This window comes from Marmota flaviventris, chromosome 10 (genome assembly GCF_047511675.1).
Source record: "Marmota flaviventris isolate mMarFla1 chromosome 10, mMarFla1.hap1, whole genome shotgun sequence".
In the NCBI taxonomy this organism is placed as follows: domain Eukaryota; kingdom Metazoa; phylum Chordata; class Mammalia; order Rodentia; family Sciuridae; genus Marmota; species Marmota flaviventris.
Genome location: NC_092507.1, coordinates 50,494,653 through 50,512,399, shown reverse-complemented (window position 1 = coordinate 50,512,399; position 17,747 = coordinate 50,494,653). Strand labels below are relative to the sequence as shown.

At 43.6% G+C, this 17,747-nt stretch overlaps 1 protein-coding gene across 1 annotated transcript; it reads left to right on the top strand.

Annotated features, from left to right (window-relative positions):
- Positions 1-1,088: 1,088 nt before the first annotated feature.
- On the top strand, positions 1,089-14,530 carry LOC114083590 (KN motif and ankyrin repeat domain-containing protein 4). Its single transcript, XM_027924871.2, is given in 8 exon segments — positions 1,089-1,143; positions 3,062-3,368; positions 3,370-3,512; positions 3,515-3,685; positions 3,688-4,956; positions 6,218-6,325; positions 11,408-11,550; positions 14,453-14,530. Coding segments are annotated over 8 exon segments (2,274 nt in total).
- The last annotated feature ends 3,217 nt before the right edge of the window (positions 14,531-17,747 follow it).

Here is a 17,747-nt window from a genome sequence, read left to right as displayed (position 1 = left end):
CTGGGGGTGTCACTCAGGGGCAGAGTACTTTCCTAGCATGCACAAGGTCATAGGTTCAACTCCTAGCAGCACAGAATGATAATAATAACAGTCCTCTGCAAGATGCTCCTTTTGAAATCACACTTGTTTAATCTTTTCTTGGGATGCTGGGGAACAAATCCTAGGCCTCATGCATGCTGAGCTCACACTCTACAACTGAGCTAAGTCCAGCCCCCCATTCCCTTGTTTAAAACCCTTCAGTGACTCCTGTTACCTAGAGAATAAGATCAAAACTTATTGGCATGTATGTAGGTTGCTCCATGACCTGGTGCTTGCTTCCCTTTCCAATTTTCTTTTTCTGCTCCTTGTTCTTCTCTTCCACACTTTAGGTTCTTGGCCATATGAGCTGCATTTACAGAGCCCTGGCACACTATGCAATTCCATGTCTCATGTCTTTGCACATACTGGTGTCTATCTAGAATATCTGTCCGGGCTATCTATTGTAGGATAACAACCGCCCCCCTCCCGAAACTTGGTAGTTTACCACCATAATTTAATATTGATGCAGATTCAACTGAGTGCTCCTCACTTGGGGACTTTCCTGTAGTTGACATTGGATGACAGCTAGTGAATTTTATTTATGTGTGTTTATTTATTTAGCAGTACTGGAGACTGAACCCAGTCACACTTTATCACTGATATTTAGCCTCAGCCCTCTTTACACTTTTATTTTGAGATGGGGTCTTGCTGAGTTGCTGAGGTTTAAACTTCCAGTTCTCCTGCCTCAGCCTCCTGAGTCCCTTGGATTACAAGCCTGTGCCATCTGTGCCCAGCTGAGTTGGTGACTGTTTTTCTCCTGCCTAACACCTGGGCTAGGATGGCTAGAATCATTGGGGGCTGGTGAGACATCATTCTTCCTTTCTCTGCAGGACCCGTCTCCCTCTGTGGGCTTCCTCACCATTCAGCAGCCTAAATGAAGTTGGACTCATAAGGCAGCCAACTTCCCACCAACTGGGCATCCTAAGAGACCCAGCATAGAATTCTCTCAGCATCATTTCTGCCATATTCTTTTGGTCAAAGCAGTCACAGATCAGCCCAGATCCAAAGACATGGAGAACCAGACTCCACCTCTCAATGTGGAATTTGCTTGCTTGTCTAAAGAGGGTAGGAATTGATGGTACCATCTGGAGATAACTGGTAGAATATCTTTTACCCTCCTATTCTCCTGATAAATTCCTGTTTGTTCATTTAACACCCAGTCCTATGTCACTTTTGTGATTTCTACTCTCTCTTACCAAGGCAAAATTAGCTTCCATGTTTAAGAAAATCATTTTTAGAGAAACTGGAAAAATAAGTCAGGGAAGACTGTACCTTGAGCCTGATTTGGCACCCCTTACCCTGCTGTACTGTATGTGTGGCAGTGCTCCTACTGGATCACATCAATCCTTGGAGGGCAGGGCAGCTATACCTGACTCATCCTTATGCTCTTGAGACCTAGCTTAGCAACTGACCCATGGGAGCTGAATAAATCATGGCTGAGGGAAGTGAATTGAATTACTGCTACTTTGTTGCTATGCTACTTTTTCCACCCAGGGCCCCCCTCCCTTTAGAGCTAAGGAATCGGTCACAAAGAACTTGTAGACTCAGAATATGCAACAGTGAATCACACAAGTTGATTTCTATCCTGGGGCCTCAGTTCTCAATATTTTGGTCTTCCACAAAGATAATCACTACTGAGCAGGTATCAGGTGTTTATTATGTGCTAGGCATTGTGTCAGGCACCTAATATTCATTATTCATTAATTAGGCCTTATAATAATGCTATATTACATATTATTTTTCCCACTTTACAGATGATGAGATGCAGCAAGACTAGGAGCAGAGAAATAGATGGAGCTCTAGAATCTGTTTTTTGAACCTCTTCTGAGCTCAGCTTTTTCAGAGTATACTCAGCAGAATGTCAGAGGTAATAGTACCACATGAGGAATGCTGGAAGAACCTGGTCTTCTTCTGACCTGAAGAAGAGGATGCCTGGAGAGAAGTCCCTAGGGACTCCAACAGTTGAAGGACTGACTTGTTCTTAGAGGCCTCTGTGGGGGCCAGTAGGTCGATGTTGCATGGAGCCCAATGGCACCTTGGTGCAAAGTTCCCCATGGTGTCTCCCATAGTTCAGGCTGCCTTAAAAGCCACAGGGTCCACAGGGTCCATATCTCTTGGAGAATATCAGCCTGTGTTCCTTTTGACATTTATTGGCCCTTCTCCCTTCCTGCCTTTTTTCCAACCTACGAAAAATGTATTCCCTTACAGGCCATGGTGTTTGAAAGTGGAATTCAGCTACGCATGATCACTTGTTAAGCACTAAGCAGTTTTCAGGGGGAAACAGCATTAGCTATGCAGGCTCACTTGTTCCAGTTCTCTCTGATCTTCATGTAACTGGATGCTTTGGCATGGGAGGAAGCTTCAATAATGTAGAGGGCATAACTCATTGATATCTCCGGTGTAGCAAGATTTACTAATTCTTATTTGAGTAATGCAAGTTTCTTTTTTATGCTGAGAAAATTGTGTATCTCATCCTTCAAAACCTTCCATATCCATAATTGCCAATTAGTCCCCCTGATGTGCCAGTTCCTGGCCACTTCATTTCAATGGTTACATGACTCCAACCGGGAAAAAAAGGTGTGAGATAATTTGTTTCGCTGGTCTTCAGGCAGATTCCACATCATCTGAGATGACATACTGCAAATTAGAAATCATTCCCTCTACCTGTTCCCTTGCAGGCACTGGCTAAATACACATTGCTTTAATAAGATGGTTTCCCAGTACAGCCAAAAGGACTGTGATCTTCTCAGCACTATTTAGAGGCTAGAACATTTGGGAGAAATCTCATGTGACATTGTCAAGTTGAAATCACAGATATTAAGTTTCATCACCCTGTAAATTTTGTTAACTTTTCTTCTCCCCCTCCCCTCCCCCTCCTCCCCCCTCCTCCCCCCTCCTCCCGACTGCCCCCTCCTCCACCCCTCCCCCTCTCCCTCTCCCCACTTCTCCTCCTCCTCCTCCTCCTTCTTCTTCTTCCTCTCAGCCAAAGACCAGTTCTCTCTGGGGGATGAAGAGAAAGACCCTCCAAGGAGCCACCTATACTCTGTGGAAACCCCATATGGCTTTCACTTGGACCTGGACTTCCTCAAGTACGTAGATGACATTGAGAAAGGGAACACCATCTAAAGAATTGCTATCCACAGAAGAGCAAATTTTAGCACGTTGCCCTGAAATTTCAGCCTTCCTGACAGTGGGGCTCACCCCCATGTTACTATCCCCCAGCAAAACTGGTCTCCAGCAGTTCCAAGGAAGGTGTCACCCAGGACACTGGAGCAAACCCAATCACTGCCATGATCCTCCCCACGCCTCAGCCAGCGGGAGCCAGGTGAGCTATCATAGGAAGGCACTATTGGCGGAGGCCTCCAGGCAGCTGGAGGCTGCTGCTCCAGAGGAAGCCGAGCACACTTCTGGGAGTGGACGGCCCCAGCTTCTGAGAGCTCCAGCATGCCAGCCACGCTGCCCCAAAACAGGGCCTCGGAGGAGCCAAACTAAAGCGCGGGTCTTCCAGCACCTCCTGCCTTCCCTCCTCTGCAGGGGGACAGCAGCATCTGGTATGGCACCTTTGGCCCAGCGGAAGGATTTGCAGGTTTTCACAGCTCCAGCCCTCGAATGTCGCCCAAGTGACAGTCAAGGATTTGGGAGACCTGGTGGCAGGGCTCCCAGAGCTAGTCCAGGAGGGGGCTGAGCCTGCAGTGGGGGAAGTGAAGGCTTCAAATCACCTGTTTCTCCCAGGGCCTCCTCCCGCATTCCAGAACGCACTCCTAGAGGATGTGGAAGGCGAACCCCAAACCAGAGAAGCAGAGGGCATTCTCACTCCTTGCTCCTCAACACCCAGCCCCCCACCTCTGCCATCTCCCATCCCTTAGAATGAGCTCCCTCTTGAGGAAATCGAGCTCAACATCAGTGAGATCCCACCCCCGCCGCCCATAGAGTTGGATGTGAGAAGCATCGGCATCCGGGTAACTGAGGAAAGCCTGGGCCTTGCCCTGGTGGACCCCAACAGCATCTCCATCCTGGAGGAGCGGGTCTCAGCCCTTGAGGGTGAATTGTCTGGCAGAACCAAGGAACTGACCCAGGTCCGAGCTGCCCTTCAGCAGCAGGAAGAGGAAATCAAGACGCGGGAACAGAGGATTCGAGAGCTGGAGTGCACTGTAGCCCAATTGAAAGAAAAGCTTAGCCAAGAGACGTCCAGAGATGCCCAGGGCCAGGCTGATGCCATGGTGAACACTGACCCTCCCCGTGGCCTCTTCCCAGGGGAGTCATGTGACAAGAGCATCGGGGTCAACCTTCTGAGCATCACAGACTCTGAAAGCCGGGGGGCTGGGGGAGAGGAGAATGACTTCCTATGGGGGCAAAATGGTCACACTCGAGCGGGTCAGAGACTGACAGAGCCTGTGCTACCGCCCCAGCTCTCACTGCCACAGGGACCTGAGAAGGTCCTTGCCAACCCTTTACATTGCTGCCTCCCCACTGAACTCAGGATTGAAGAAGCAGGCTCTGAGCACGAGGGAGGCCTGCAGGCAGGAGGCGAGAGCCTGGCCAGGGCAGCACAAGGTTCTTCACGGAGCAGTGACAGAGAGGCTGCCCCAGGGTCCAGGGAGGAGCTCCCAGGGAAGGAGCACCCAGGAAGGCCACCAAGCTCTCCAACAGATGCCACCATTGGGCAATATGTGAAAAAGATCCAGGAGCTCCTGCAGGAGCAGTGGAGCTGCCTGGAGCACGGGTACCCGGAGCTGGCCAGCGCCATCAAGCAGCCTGCCTCCAAGCTCAGCAGCATCCAGAGCCAGCTGCTCAGCTCCCTCAACCAGCTGCTGTCTGCCTACTCAGCCCAGACTCCCCCATAGGAGCCTGCAGCCCCGCCCTCCTCCCCTCCAACCGGTAAATACTGGTGCCCAAGGCAGGGAACCTTTTCTCCTTTATATGACAAATCCAAGGGAAAGGGGGTTTTGGTTACATGAGTAGATTTCTAAAAAGATTTTAGCACCTCCAGGAGCCTAGTGGAATAAAAACTGACCTATGTAAGCATGGGGGCCGCACCTCTACTCTCCTTGTGTAGGTGTAAGGCTGACTGCAGGGCCACCACATATAGCTGTACAGATAGTGTCAGCCACAAAGATGCCAGCCAGGGAGGGCAAATAACAGCTGAAATCCAGCCCACGCTCCCTTTGCCAAACCATGTGCCTGCAGCACTGGGTCTACCCAGAGGGGGCGCTGTTCTCATTTCATCACACAAAGGCAAAGACTTGGCCAAGGGTGGTCCTGCCCTGGGTGCTCCCCCCAGACTCCCTGCCGGTTTCCTGGGCTTTAGCATTCCTGCTGGAACAGGAAAAACCCTTTCTGGCCCTCCCACATCAGAGGTTTTCTCTAGCCTGGTTTTGGATGAGCATTATATAGAGATTGGGAATTGTTCACTGAGTATTTTCTGTGCGCATGCATGGGGGCAGGGGCTCACATGGGCCAGAGCAGCTCCTCCTCTTCTGACCGATCTCACACTCTTCACTGTTGAGGAGAGTGGAGCCATTACCATGCTTGGCTCAGTGGGCAGCATGCAAGTCTGCTTCCTGCCACAGGTCACAGGTTGGCTGCCTTCTCATTTTGGTGCTAGTTCCCATCTATCTTGTCCCTTGGGAAATGCCTCCCATACCACTGAGCACAGCATGAGGTTGTGCTCTTGCTCACATGTTTCCAGTGTCATCACTACCCCCATATCACAAATGTCAATGTGCACATGAACTAGAAAGGACTTCTGAGGTGCGCTTGAATGGAGAAGGGTACTGGACCATGAGTCCACAGACCTCAGTTCTATTCCTGCTCTGCCATTCCCCAAGGAAGCCTGAGTCTCAGATTTCCTAGCCATAACATAGGGACAACAATGACATGTGCATGTGGTTCCCTGCGAGAATGTTCCAGTCTCTCTACACATCCACATAGAGAGGGGCATCATTAACAGGAACCATTCTATTGACAGTCATCAGAAAGCCAGACTTCTGCCCAAAGTCCCCAAAACATTTGACTTGCATTATCTGGTTTCTGTCCCTGTCTACCTTTTCACATACCTGTAACCTGTATCCCCTTAAAGGAAAAGCCCTGCTTTTGCTACTCCAAGATCTTTCTAACCTGTGATGTTGTATCTACCTAGAGAGCTCCCCGCCGACCAGCCTTAAATCCATAATGAAAAAGAAAGACTATGGCTTCCATGCAGGAGGTAATGGGACCAAAAAGAACCTTCAGTTTGTTGGGGTTAACGGTGGGTAAGCATCGCTTGTGAAGCTCTGACTGCCTTCCCTGCTACCTCTCCTGCTGTTGTCCTCGGTGCTCTCTTTTCTAGGGGGAAGCATCTGGCTTTTGTTCTTCTGCAAGGGAATTAATCTCCAAGGTCCTTTAAAACTCCATGTTGGGTTTGCACATGTTTGGCTCTTTGCCAGACGTGCTGGTTTGTTGGAACCTCTGCTTTTAATATACTTGGCTTTAGTCTCCCCCAGGGACAGGACTCTGGGTGGTTTCTGGGAGTTTGGGGGAACATGGACCCTTTGAGGAAGGTCTTTAACCTGAACCATGACACTGAAACTAGTACAATTGTATGTGTTTAAAATGTTTCTCCTTTAATTTCTGCAAACCAAACCCAAGTTTTGGGCAATGAAGGGAAACAACCAGTCTATTGATAAAGAACATGAACCAAGCCTTCTGTAGTCTAGGGACTTAAACATTGGATTTAGAATATAGTCATACAGCTGGGCACAGTGGCACATGCCTCTAATCCCAACAACTCATGAGGCTGAGGCATGAGGATTGCAATTTTGAGGCCAGCCTCCGCTTCTTAGTGAGACCCTGTCTTAAGAGAAAAGATTTTTTTAAAAGGACCTGGGATGTAGCTCAGTGTTAAAATGCCCTGGGGTTCATTCCCCAGTGCCAAAAAGAAAGAAAGAAGGAAAATTACAGTCACATGTCACCTAACAACCAGGGATACCTCTAAGAAATGCAGCATTAGACAATTTTTGTCACTATGGGACACCACAAAGTACTTACAAAAGTCAAAACATCTATGATGTCACTAAGCACATGACTGTATTTTCTAAATCGCTCATTCAGCATTTATTAAATGCCAACGATATGCTAGGTGGTGGGTATTAAAAAAAAAAAAGTCAAATAGATCAAGGTCCCTACCTTTAGCTCTCAGATACCTCAAGAAACAAGGGAGAAATGCTGACGTGCCAAGACCAGTTGTATTAGTCAAGGAAACACAGGATGCTGTGGAAGCCCAAGGAGGCATCTAGCCCAGCAGGCGGTGTGTCCGGGAGACTGCCCAGAAAAAGTGGGGATCCTGCAAACTTAAGTCACACAAAACACTAGTCGCGAATGGGGGTGGCATCATTGTTGTAGTTTCTGTGAAGGAAACGTCAGAAATGATGAAGCAGGTTGTCAGGTGGGCTGCTGCTCTCACTTCCTCTGGTGTGTGACCCTCTGGTCCATGAAGAACCATGTTTTGTGCTTTCACCAGTTCACATGCAAAGGAGGAGGATCAGCCTGATCTCCAAGCCTAATGCAGGTCACGCTGCTGCCCAGCTTAAATGCCCTTCACAGTCCCCCTCTGTGCCCAAACCTGGAGGAACTAGATCATGGTTCAGCCTTCTCGTCCACCTCAGCTCCTGCCTCACCTCCCTCCAACATGCTGAGCTCAGGCCCATCTCAAGGCCCTGGTATTTGCTTCCCCTGCTTAGACTGAGCCCCTCCTGGGGTGCGGGAGCATAAATAATCCTGATCCCCATCCTGAAGACTCAGGTTTAATTAGTCTGGGAGACAGTCCACCTACTGGGAATGCTAACCCCCACCCCAAGTGCTCTAATGTGCAGCTGAGGTTAAGAACCCATGTCCTAATTGAAGCAGCTCTTCCTCCCATCACTAGCCCATGGCCCTTTTTAACTTTGCGGAGTTCAGTTAAACTCCAGTGTAATTCCAGTTCTCCACTGTTCTTTTAAGCAGCCTTGAGGCTCTTCCAAACCGGAAAGGTGACATATGTAAAAATAGCCTAAACTTCTATCTAATTCTCACATCATCAAGAAATTAAATTCCATTGTTGCTGGGGATATAGCTCAGTTGGTAGAGTGCTTGCCTCGGATGCACAAGATCCTGGATTCAATCCCCAGCAATTAAATTTCAGTTCTAAGATTGAGTCAATGTTATTGATTTCAGTTATTCATGGATTCCTGGGTACCATCAACATGGTAGCTCAGTTGAGGGAGGCACATGGCTCAGTGGAGCATGCCTCTGTATTCCACTTACCATTTCCAGTATTCTGGGCCTTCAGTTGAGAACATGAAGAACAGTAGCTAGAGTCTTTTGAGTGTCTTCCCCATCCCAGAAACTGGTTTAGGTATGACATGCATGTTCACATATACAATCCTTGTGGAGACTGTGAAACAGATATTAATTGCATTTTCCAAGTGAGGAAACTGAGGCCCAGAGATGTCAGTAAATTTGGCTGAGATCCCAGAATCTGTCACAAAGCCAGAATTCAAACCAAGATCTGTCACTCTCCCAATCTAGACTTTTTCTACTACCCTCAAGTAGTTTACAGGGATACTCTGAGGCTTTGAGAGCACCTAATATGTGTGTGAAGAATCCAAAGACCAGTAACATGGAGCCCTGTCTTAAGTAGCTCCCAGACTTGTAGCCTATTAGGAGTTCTAGGTGGGCTAGGCCAGGACAGCGAGCAGACACCCTAAGATTTGGGTGCTGTAAATTTCTGCTACCATTGATTAGACATCCAGCCAATACTCATCAACTTTATGGTGGTTTGGAAGCTTCCCCTTTGATATACTAGCATAGAGGGTGAAAAGGGTTGTGGAGAACAGGCCCAAAATGCCATTACTTTCTCTCATCAGTAGAAAGGGTGTTGAGAATGATAGATCTGTCACACTCTCAAACCTGGGCTCCCTTCAGAGGCCATTGTGAAGCATATGAAAAGCACATTACAAACTGTAAAGTGCTGTACAGAAAGTGACTTCTTCTCCTCCTCCTCCTCCTCCTCCTCCTCCTCCTCCTCCTCCTCCTCCTCCTCCTCCTCCTTCTCCTCCTCCTCCTTCTTCTTCTTATTATTATTACCTGGGATTGAACTGAGGGACCCTCAACTACTGAGCCACATCCCCAGCCCTATTTTGTATTTTATTTAAAATACAGGGTCTCACTGAGTTGCTTAGCACCTCATTTTTGCTGAAACTGGCTTTGAACTCGCGGGCCTCCTGCCTCAGCCTCCCGAGCTGCTGGGATTACAGGTGTGCACCACCAGCCCGGCTGTGACTCATTGTTATTGAGAATAGAACCACAGAGTATACCTCCATAAGCTGGGTCCCTAGTGGTGCAAGTTTGTTGAGGTAGAGCATGCTCAATGGAGAGCCTTTCAGAAGCATGTGGCATGAATGTGGATCCTCAGCCCTTTTCTGGGACCCTGGTGAGGACCTCACTCCAGGGTGGGGCACATCATGTTTCTGAAGAGATAAGAGCACTGGTAACCTGAGGCCTATTCACACATCTTAAAGCAAACTTAAAGTAGGGGTAAAAACAAAAATTGTTAACACAGCAGTGTCCACCTTCACTCCTAATCAGGACAGGCTTCTGAGGTGGTGCACTGGGTTATCATTCAAGGTTCGTAACCCACTCAATCACAGCCATGGTCAGAGGGGCTTGAGAGGAAAAACTGCTAATGAGTCAGCCACACCAAGGTTTGCAGATCCACTGGCACTCAGGTATAACAATGGCACACTTCTTAAAAATGCTTGGGGTGGAGCAGAGGGAATATCAAACAAATGCTGGGTTCTCTCCTTGCACAGAACCTGTAAGTAGCCCTAATTGACATTGTTCCATAAATTAGATTTCTTCTGATGAATTCCTAATCTACAAGAATACTATTCTGAATGACCATTGTTAACACTAAGCTTTTACTATGTGTTAGGAATGCTCTAAGAGATTTAAATACATTAACTAGGGGCTGGGGATGTGGCTCAAGCAGTAGCATGCTTGCCTGGCATGCGTGTGGCCCGGGTTGGATCCTCAGCACCACATACAAACAAAGATGTTGTGTCCGCCGAAAACTAAAAAATGAATATTAAAAAAAAATTCTCTCTCTCTCTCTCTCTCTCTCTCTCTCTCTCTCTCTCTCTCTCTCTCTCTCTTTAAAAAAATTAAAAAATAAAAATAAATAAATACATTAACTATAAATTCCACAATAAACCTATGAGGTAGGTTCTGTAGTTCAGTCTTTTCCACAGAGGAGGGCAGCCTAAGAAAGACTGTCTTGATCTACTGAGATAATTTTGTTATTTTGCCCAAAAGAGCCACCTAGGCTTTTCCAATGAGCAACTGCACAGGGACAATTTGGTTTTGCACACAATACTACCCTGGAGAAGTGACATCATTTATGTAAGAGACATCTGTGTCTCACAATCGTTACCTCTCCTTTGGAGAGCCTCAGGACCACAAACCAAGAATTTCTTTTCATTTCTTCTTTACTACTTCATCTCAAAAAGTATACCAGTTTTAGCTGAGTACAGTAGCACCCACCTGTAATCCCAGTGACTGGAGAGGCAGAGACAAGAGGATCACAAGTTCAATTCCAGCTTGGACAACTTGGCAAGACCCTTTTTCAAAAACAGTTATATTTTTAAAAACAAACAGAAAATTTAAAATGTGTGTGTGCATGTTGGAGAATTTTTCGCACAGTGTTTCATTATGTTGTGAAAGGTTGATTCTTGTTTTATTCAAAAGTTATAGTGTTTTTATCTCCCTGTTTTTCAAGTGAGATGGTCATTTCTGGAAGAGTTTCTATGTTTATCCTAAAGGACTTACATGCCCAGACACCAGCTTGAGTTACATACAGACATGAGCTAGTGAGAGTGAGACCTGTAGTGCACAGCTGTGGGTACATGTGGCTGGTGACAGATGGGCTCAGGTCCCAGACAGTCCTGAGCCCTTGTTCTGCTTCACCTGCACATGAATAGTTTATGCATCTTCTTAGCCTCTCAGAGTCCTCATCTGTAAAATGAGAATAATGTAATATGCTCAGGTTTAGGAAGTAAAGTCATGGTCATTGACCCTTTGGCCATCTCTGGCCTACTGTGGACCTCCTTTCCTGGGTATCCTCAGAAAACTTGTTAAAGAAAGGTAGCCACCTTTAAATGCTGCCAGAATTGTAAACTAGTGACTCCTGCTGTGGATGGCGTGGCTCTATTCTTTGGATTATTAACCAGCAAGCAGCGTCTTGTTGACCAGGCTAAAGTGGAGGCTGGCTTCTGGCCCCTTGGGGCTGTTCCATCCCTGGTTGCTCATCTTGCAGGGGTCTACAATGTCGACCACCAGAACAAAGCTGGCTATACTGCCATGATGATCACTCCCTTGGCGTCTGCGGAGACCGATGAAGACAAGGCTGTTGTTTGGAAGCTCTTCAGAGAAGGAAATGTGAACATCCAAGCAACTCAGGTAGGTGGCGTGAAGGAGATCTCTCTCCTGTTTAATAGATGTGGGAAACCTTCAAGTTTTAGTCTGCCAGTAAGGCACGAAATTCCATACAGATTCATGGAGAATTTTTCACCCAAGAAGGCTAGGCCTCCAAAGCCTGAATATTTGGTTTTCTTTTTTTCTTTTTAATTTTTATTTGTTCTTTGTAGATAGACATGATAGTAGAGTGTATTTTCACATATTATACATACATGGAGTATAGCTTACTCTAATTAGGATCCCATGCTTGAGATTGTACATGATATGGGTCACATTTGTCATGTATTCATACATAAGTATAGAAAAGTGATGTCTGATTCATTCTTCTGTCTTTCCTATTCCCATTCCCCTCCCTTCCCTTCATTCTACTTTGTCTAATCCACTGAACTTCCATTCTTCCTTCCACCCTTGTTGTAAGTTAGCATCCACATATCAAAGACAACATCTGACCTTTGGTTCTCTGATATTGGCTTATTCCACTTAACACGATAGTGTCGATTCATCCATTTAGAGCCAAAAGGGCCCTACAACAAAGATAGTAGCCAGGAAGTCAGGACATTAGGGTCTACTAGGACACATGGGCCCACTAACTCACTGGGTACCTTTGCCTCTGGTAAGAACAACACTTGAAAGTCACCTCAGTGTTTTTCCTCCCCCTTTTTTTTTAATTTGTAAAATACCAGATGATCTCCAGCTTCATATTATTATTATCATCATCATTATTATTATTACCAGGGATTCAACTGAGGGGCACTCACCCCTGAGCCACATCCCCAGCCCTTTTTTGTATTTTATTTAGAGAGAGGGTCTCACCCAGTTGCTTAGGGCTTAGCTAAATTGCTGAAACTGGCTTTGAACTCATATCCTCCTGTCTCAGCCTCCTGAGCTGCTGGGATTACAGGCGTGTGCCAGGGCATCCAGCCTCCAGCTTCATTATAATGCTCTCTGAGCCCATGACCTCCAATATCAGAAACCCTGTGCTCTTCTCAAGCAGCCTGTCTGTTACCCCAAGCAACTCTGATAAATGTTTAAAGTGACCCAAAATCAGTGTTCTGAACTTTTCATAGAGTGATTAGGTAGAAGTTGTTTGAGATTCACACCAAGAGAGATCTTGTGAACAACAAAGGTATTCAAGGCAATCAGAGCCTTGGGGCCTGGAATCCTCTTCTTGAGAACACAGGGCATGGGAGTGGTCTTACCTAGCAGGGCTTTGAATTGGACAAGGTTCTGCATAGAATATTGGGGAGCCCTTCAAAGGTCACTTGCACTTTTGACCACACAGGAATGAATAGGGTACATTCAACTCCCCTGTCTCCCTTTTTTTTAAAAAAAGATATTTATTTTTTAGTTGTAGTTGGACACAATACCTTTGTTTTATTTATTTATTTTTATGTGGTGCTAAGGATCGAATCCAGGGACTCACACATGCTAGGCCATCACTCTACCACTGAGTCACAACCCCAGCCCTTTCCTGTCCCTTTGGAGTGAATATAGATGATGGCATAACTGTCAAGAACTGTGAAGTGCCTGAGATTTTATCCTTTTTTTTTTTTTTTTTTTTTTTTAATACCAGAGATTGAACACAGGGATGCTTAACCACTAAGCCACATCCCAGCCCTTTCTTTTTCTTTTTTTTTACTTGTAGATAGACACAGTACCTTTATTTTATTTATTTGTGTGATGCTGAGGATCAAACCCAGTACCCCACATGTGCAAGGCAAGTGCTCTACTACTGATCCACAACCCGAGCCCCTCCCCAGTCCTTTCTTATATTTTATTTTGAGACGGGATCTTGTGAAGTTGCTGAGGCTGACCTCATATTTGAGATCCTCCTGTTTCATCCTTTTATCTCTTATATTGGGCAATGTCTTAGAAGAAGATACCACCTCTATCTTCCAGGACTGTTTGCTATAAAAACACCCTTAAAAACATCATATAAACTGGGTGTGTGATAGTAGGAGCAAATGTGACTCCATTTTGTTTTATGACTTCATCCTGTAAAACAACCATGCCAAGTAGAAGAGTCATGACTGAGCAAGATGTTCTTTTCCTTTTGCTATAGAAACCTTTAAGAACACGGAACTACCCAATGGGGTATTGTTTCTGTAACTAGGGTAACGGTGCTCTGTTTCTGTAACTGGGGTGACTGGGCTAACTGTGATTGGTTAGGCTTCCCTCTGCTTGACTGCACTGTCCTGCTTCTGTAACCTGGCTTGCTTGCATTGGCTAGACACCCTGAACATCCCTTTTGTAGTTTTCAGGCTTATAAGGAGTGCCCTTACAATTGTTCGGGGCTGATCAGGGGAACAGCTTTATGTTCTGGTCAGCCGCCACCGGTGTGCTTCAATAAAGGCTTGATTCGATTATACGTGAGTGGTCTGGAAGTCAGTTTATGAAACCCTGGGACAAGCTTTAACTATAACATTTGGGGGCTCACCCTGGATCCATTTCTTCCCTACCCTCATGCCAAATTTGCCTCCAACAACGGGCCTTTGGACCTCGGCCCTGGAGTAGAGGGGAGCTCCTGAGAGACATTCCTCAGCCTCACTCCAAGGATGACTCCAATCCGTCCTAGGATGCTCTGAAAAGCCTCCTGCAGGCTGTCAGTTCTGGTGAGTGGACTCTTCTGGGGAAAAAGGTCAGACTGGACACAGTCGCTTACACCTTCCCCGGGACAGGACAAGACATTGTCATTGTCTCCCTGGAGGTCTCTCTGTGAGACCTCATCTGTCTGTATCTGGGGCCCACTGGAGGCCTCCCTGGGAAGCCTCATCTGTCTGGGGGCAGGATGAGATGTGGTCTCTGTCCCACTGGAGGCCTTCCTGTGCGACCTCAGCGATTGTTGCTTGTCCTGTGTCTGTTCTGCTGTTTGTCATTTCTCCAGTGTCTTCTGCTGTTGGTCATTTGTCCAGTGTCAGTTCGCCGGCTGTTTGTTCTGTTTGCAGGGTCTCTGCCCCATTAGAGGTCTCTCTAGGTGATCTCAGCAATTGTTGCTTGTCCTGTGTCTGTTCTGCTATTTGTCATTTCTCCAGCATCTTCTTGCTGTTTGTCATTTGTCCTGTGTCTGTTCCCCAGCCGTTTGTCTTGTGTTTATCTGTCTGAGTGTTGTGCGTGGGGCCCTTTGCTTGTTCTCATAACTGCTCTTCTTTCACCAGGACTCCTTCGCTCCACCGACATCAGAGACAAGGAAGTGCTACAGAGATCTCTACCTGGACCCCTTTAACTTGTTTTCTTAACACTTTTCAGGACTTTGTCTGTTGGTTTGTTTTTGTTTGTTCCCTTTGTGTTCTGTGTTAATTTCTACCTCAGTTTGTTTCTAATGGAAAAACAATGGTTAAAATGGTTTAACTGTGCTCACTACAGCTTGCATTAAAATGTAAAGTGCTGCCAACAGGACTAAAAAATTATCAAAAGTAAAAGCTAAAGGTAAAAAGAAAAAGGCATTCTAGAGATTATCTTCATTTAGGAACTGGGCCAGATGGCCAACTGGGTAAATCATGTCAGTTCCTATAGAGGACAGATTAAAACTAAAGTGTTTTATAAAATTATTATTCCTAAAGTGTATAACAAAAAGCATAATTTTGTCTAGGAAATTTGGCTTTTGTCTCTCAGTATTTACAAGCATGAATAACTCCCAACTATTAAAAAGTGGTCTAAAGATTTTTCAATGTCAGGCTAAATAAGTTGGTGGCCACTATCCAAGAAACCGGAAAAACCAGTTTAAAATAGGACCCCAACCTGAGGGACTCTCCCAAGGAAACCAATAAAGCTGTGTCTTTGGGAAGTTCCTCCAGGGAAAAATAAACCCCCTTCATTTGTCTATGTTCCCTCAACTCTTTTCAGCTTTCATGAACAGGACCACCTCAGGAAAAAGGTCAGAAAACTTTTAAAATTCTATATTTGTTAAACTCATAATTTTGATCCAATATGCCTAAGTTAATATGTTTTTCTGATTACACTCTGCTTTGTTCTAAGGCCAATTTACAAGGGTTAACTCTCAATCTAATAGGTTTTTAAAAATAAGCTACAAGGCTTTTGTTTGTCTGTTTGTTTTGTGTGGGTGCACCAATGTACTGTCTGTCTATATGTATTGCCAAGTCTACATATATTTGGTACAAAAAATTGACATATGAGCTCATAAATTAAAATTTTAAAAAATGGATCCAAATACTTTTGGTTAATATAATTTAAAAGGTTCAATTTAAATTGGGGAAATAGATAAAAGTACAAATATCTTTAAAGTTACTAATACACAGCTTTGTTTCTAGATGGTTAAACAGCTGTTAAAATGTTAATGTCTATAATGTGTCTGATATCCATTGTCTCTAGGATTTTTATTCAACAACAACAACAACAACAAAAAGATTACTAATACTATTCAATACACTTGTGTGATACCTTGTTTTTAAAAAAAGATATGTAAATTTCATCTAAACATACATGAAATTAATCATGGATTTGTTTATTAGAGACATCTAATTGGTACAAAGTTAAAATACTGTTAAATAAAATATCAAGTACTTTAAAATCCTTAAATTCCATAAGGTAAAATATTTAAACAATGTTGGTGTTTTCATAAATTAGTAAACTAAAAAAGAAATTTAAAATTATTTTGTGATATTATAAAAACAAGGTTACTCTAAATTACAAAGTCCCAACAATATAATTCTACATACAAGAAGTCAAAAAGTTTCAACTGTATTTTACTTAAAGTACTGTATGTAACAAAAATTTCATATTATTAAAAGAAATTAATTTATCTAAATTCAGAAATTTATAAGGGTTATTTCAAGGTTAAAAAAAGGATCAATGGGTTAAAAATTATTAAAAGTTCTAAATATAAAAATATATTTAATTAAAAAAACGTTTCCAGGTAAAAAGTCTTTATGTGATAAAGTATAATTATAATACATCTAAGTAAACAACAAAAGGGTCTAATTAAGTAATATAAAGGTGTATAAATAAAAGACAAATATTAAAATATTTATATGTAACTAAGTTGGTTATATATGTAACACAAATAGTTAAAACTATTCAAGGTTGTTCCCTAAGGACAAATAATAATGTACTGATATATTTATATGTTAAATTGACAAAAACTTCTAAAAATATTAATTACATTATGTCTGTTAAGTTTTATCCCCTAGAACAAGTAATCTTGGAGAAACTAAGGTTTTTACATCTGTGGCTAAACAGAAACTGTTATTTTAAAGTATTGTCCTACATCACAGAGTCTAGATTTTCCTTTAAAAGCTAACCTTGGTTAATATAAAAAACATCAATAAAAGTGTGGAACATTACTCTTCTTTACAGATTAAATGTGTTCATATCTTTCAGGTATACAAGTCTTTAAGGTAAAAAGTTTAAAGAAACATTTTATCAAGTGAGTATTCTCCAAAATAAAATTGTCTGTAATGGTAATTTAATAGATTTTATTGGGGATTTATTTATATTATTTGATGTTTCATAACCAAAACTTATGTTAACTTTTACACTAAGATATAAAAATGTAAAGATATTTTAAAAGATAATAAAATCCTGATCTGTTTAAAAATTAATATTATAAAACATTTTGCCACTTTTCCACATAGGAAAAAAAAATGTTAAGGGCTCTCAGCCTTTCCTTAATTAATGTTTCAAATATATGTCATATTGTGCTAGCTAAAATTTATACAGAGTAAAAAACAATATATGTAAACTTTATAAAATGATATCTAAAAAGAGAGACAAAGATCAGCTTTAGAACTAAAACACTTTACTTAAGATTGTGAAGAGCCCTGCCTTACCTGAGATAAGGCTCTGCCTCCCACCTTACAGCATGTCAAAATAACTTCAAAGTAGGCCAGATTTCAGTTAATTTAAAGTTATATTCAAAGATTAATTTATTAAAAAGATTACTGTGATCTCAAATAAAAAATACAATGTATAACTCAGCCAAGGTTCAAAATTATATACAAGCTAAATATGTTTTTACTATTGTTAATTTTACTTTGTATTTTCATTATAACTAAAAAAGTGACCAGTACACTTAGAGCAACCAAGAGACCTTTACTGTGACAGTGTCTGATTAACACACAAAGAGAGAGAGAGAGAGATAAAGTGCAAGAGAGAGAGAAAAAAGTGAGAGAGAGAGAGAGAGAGAGAGAGAGAGAGAGAGAGAGAGAGGTAAATGAGAGACA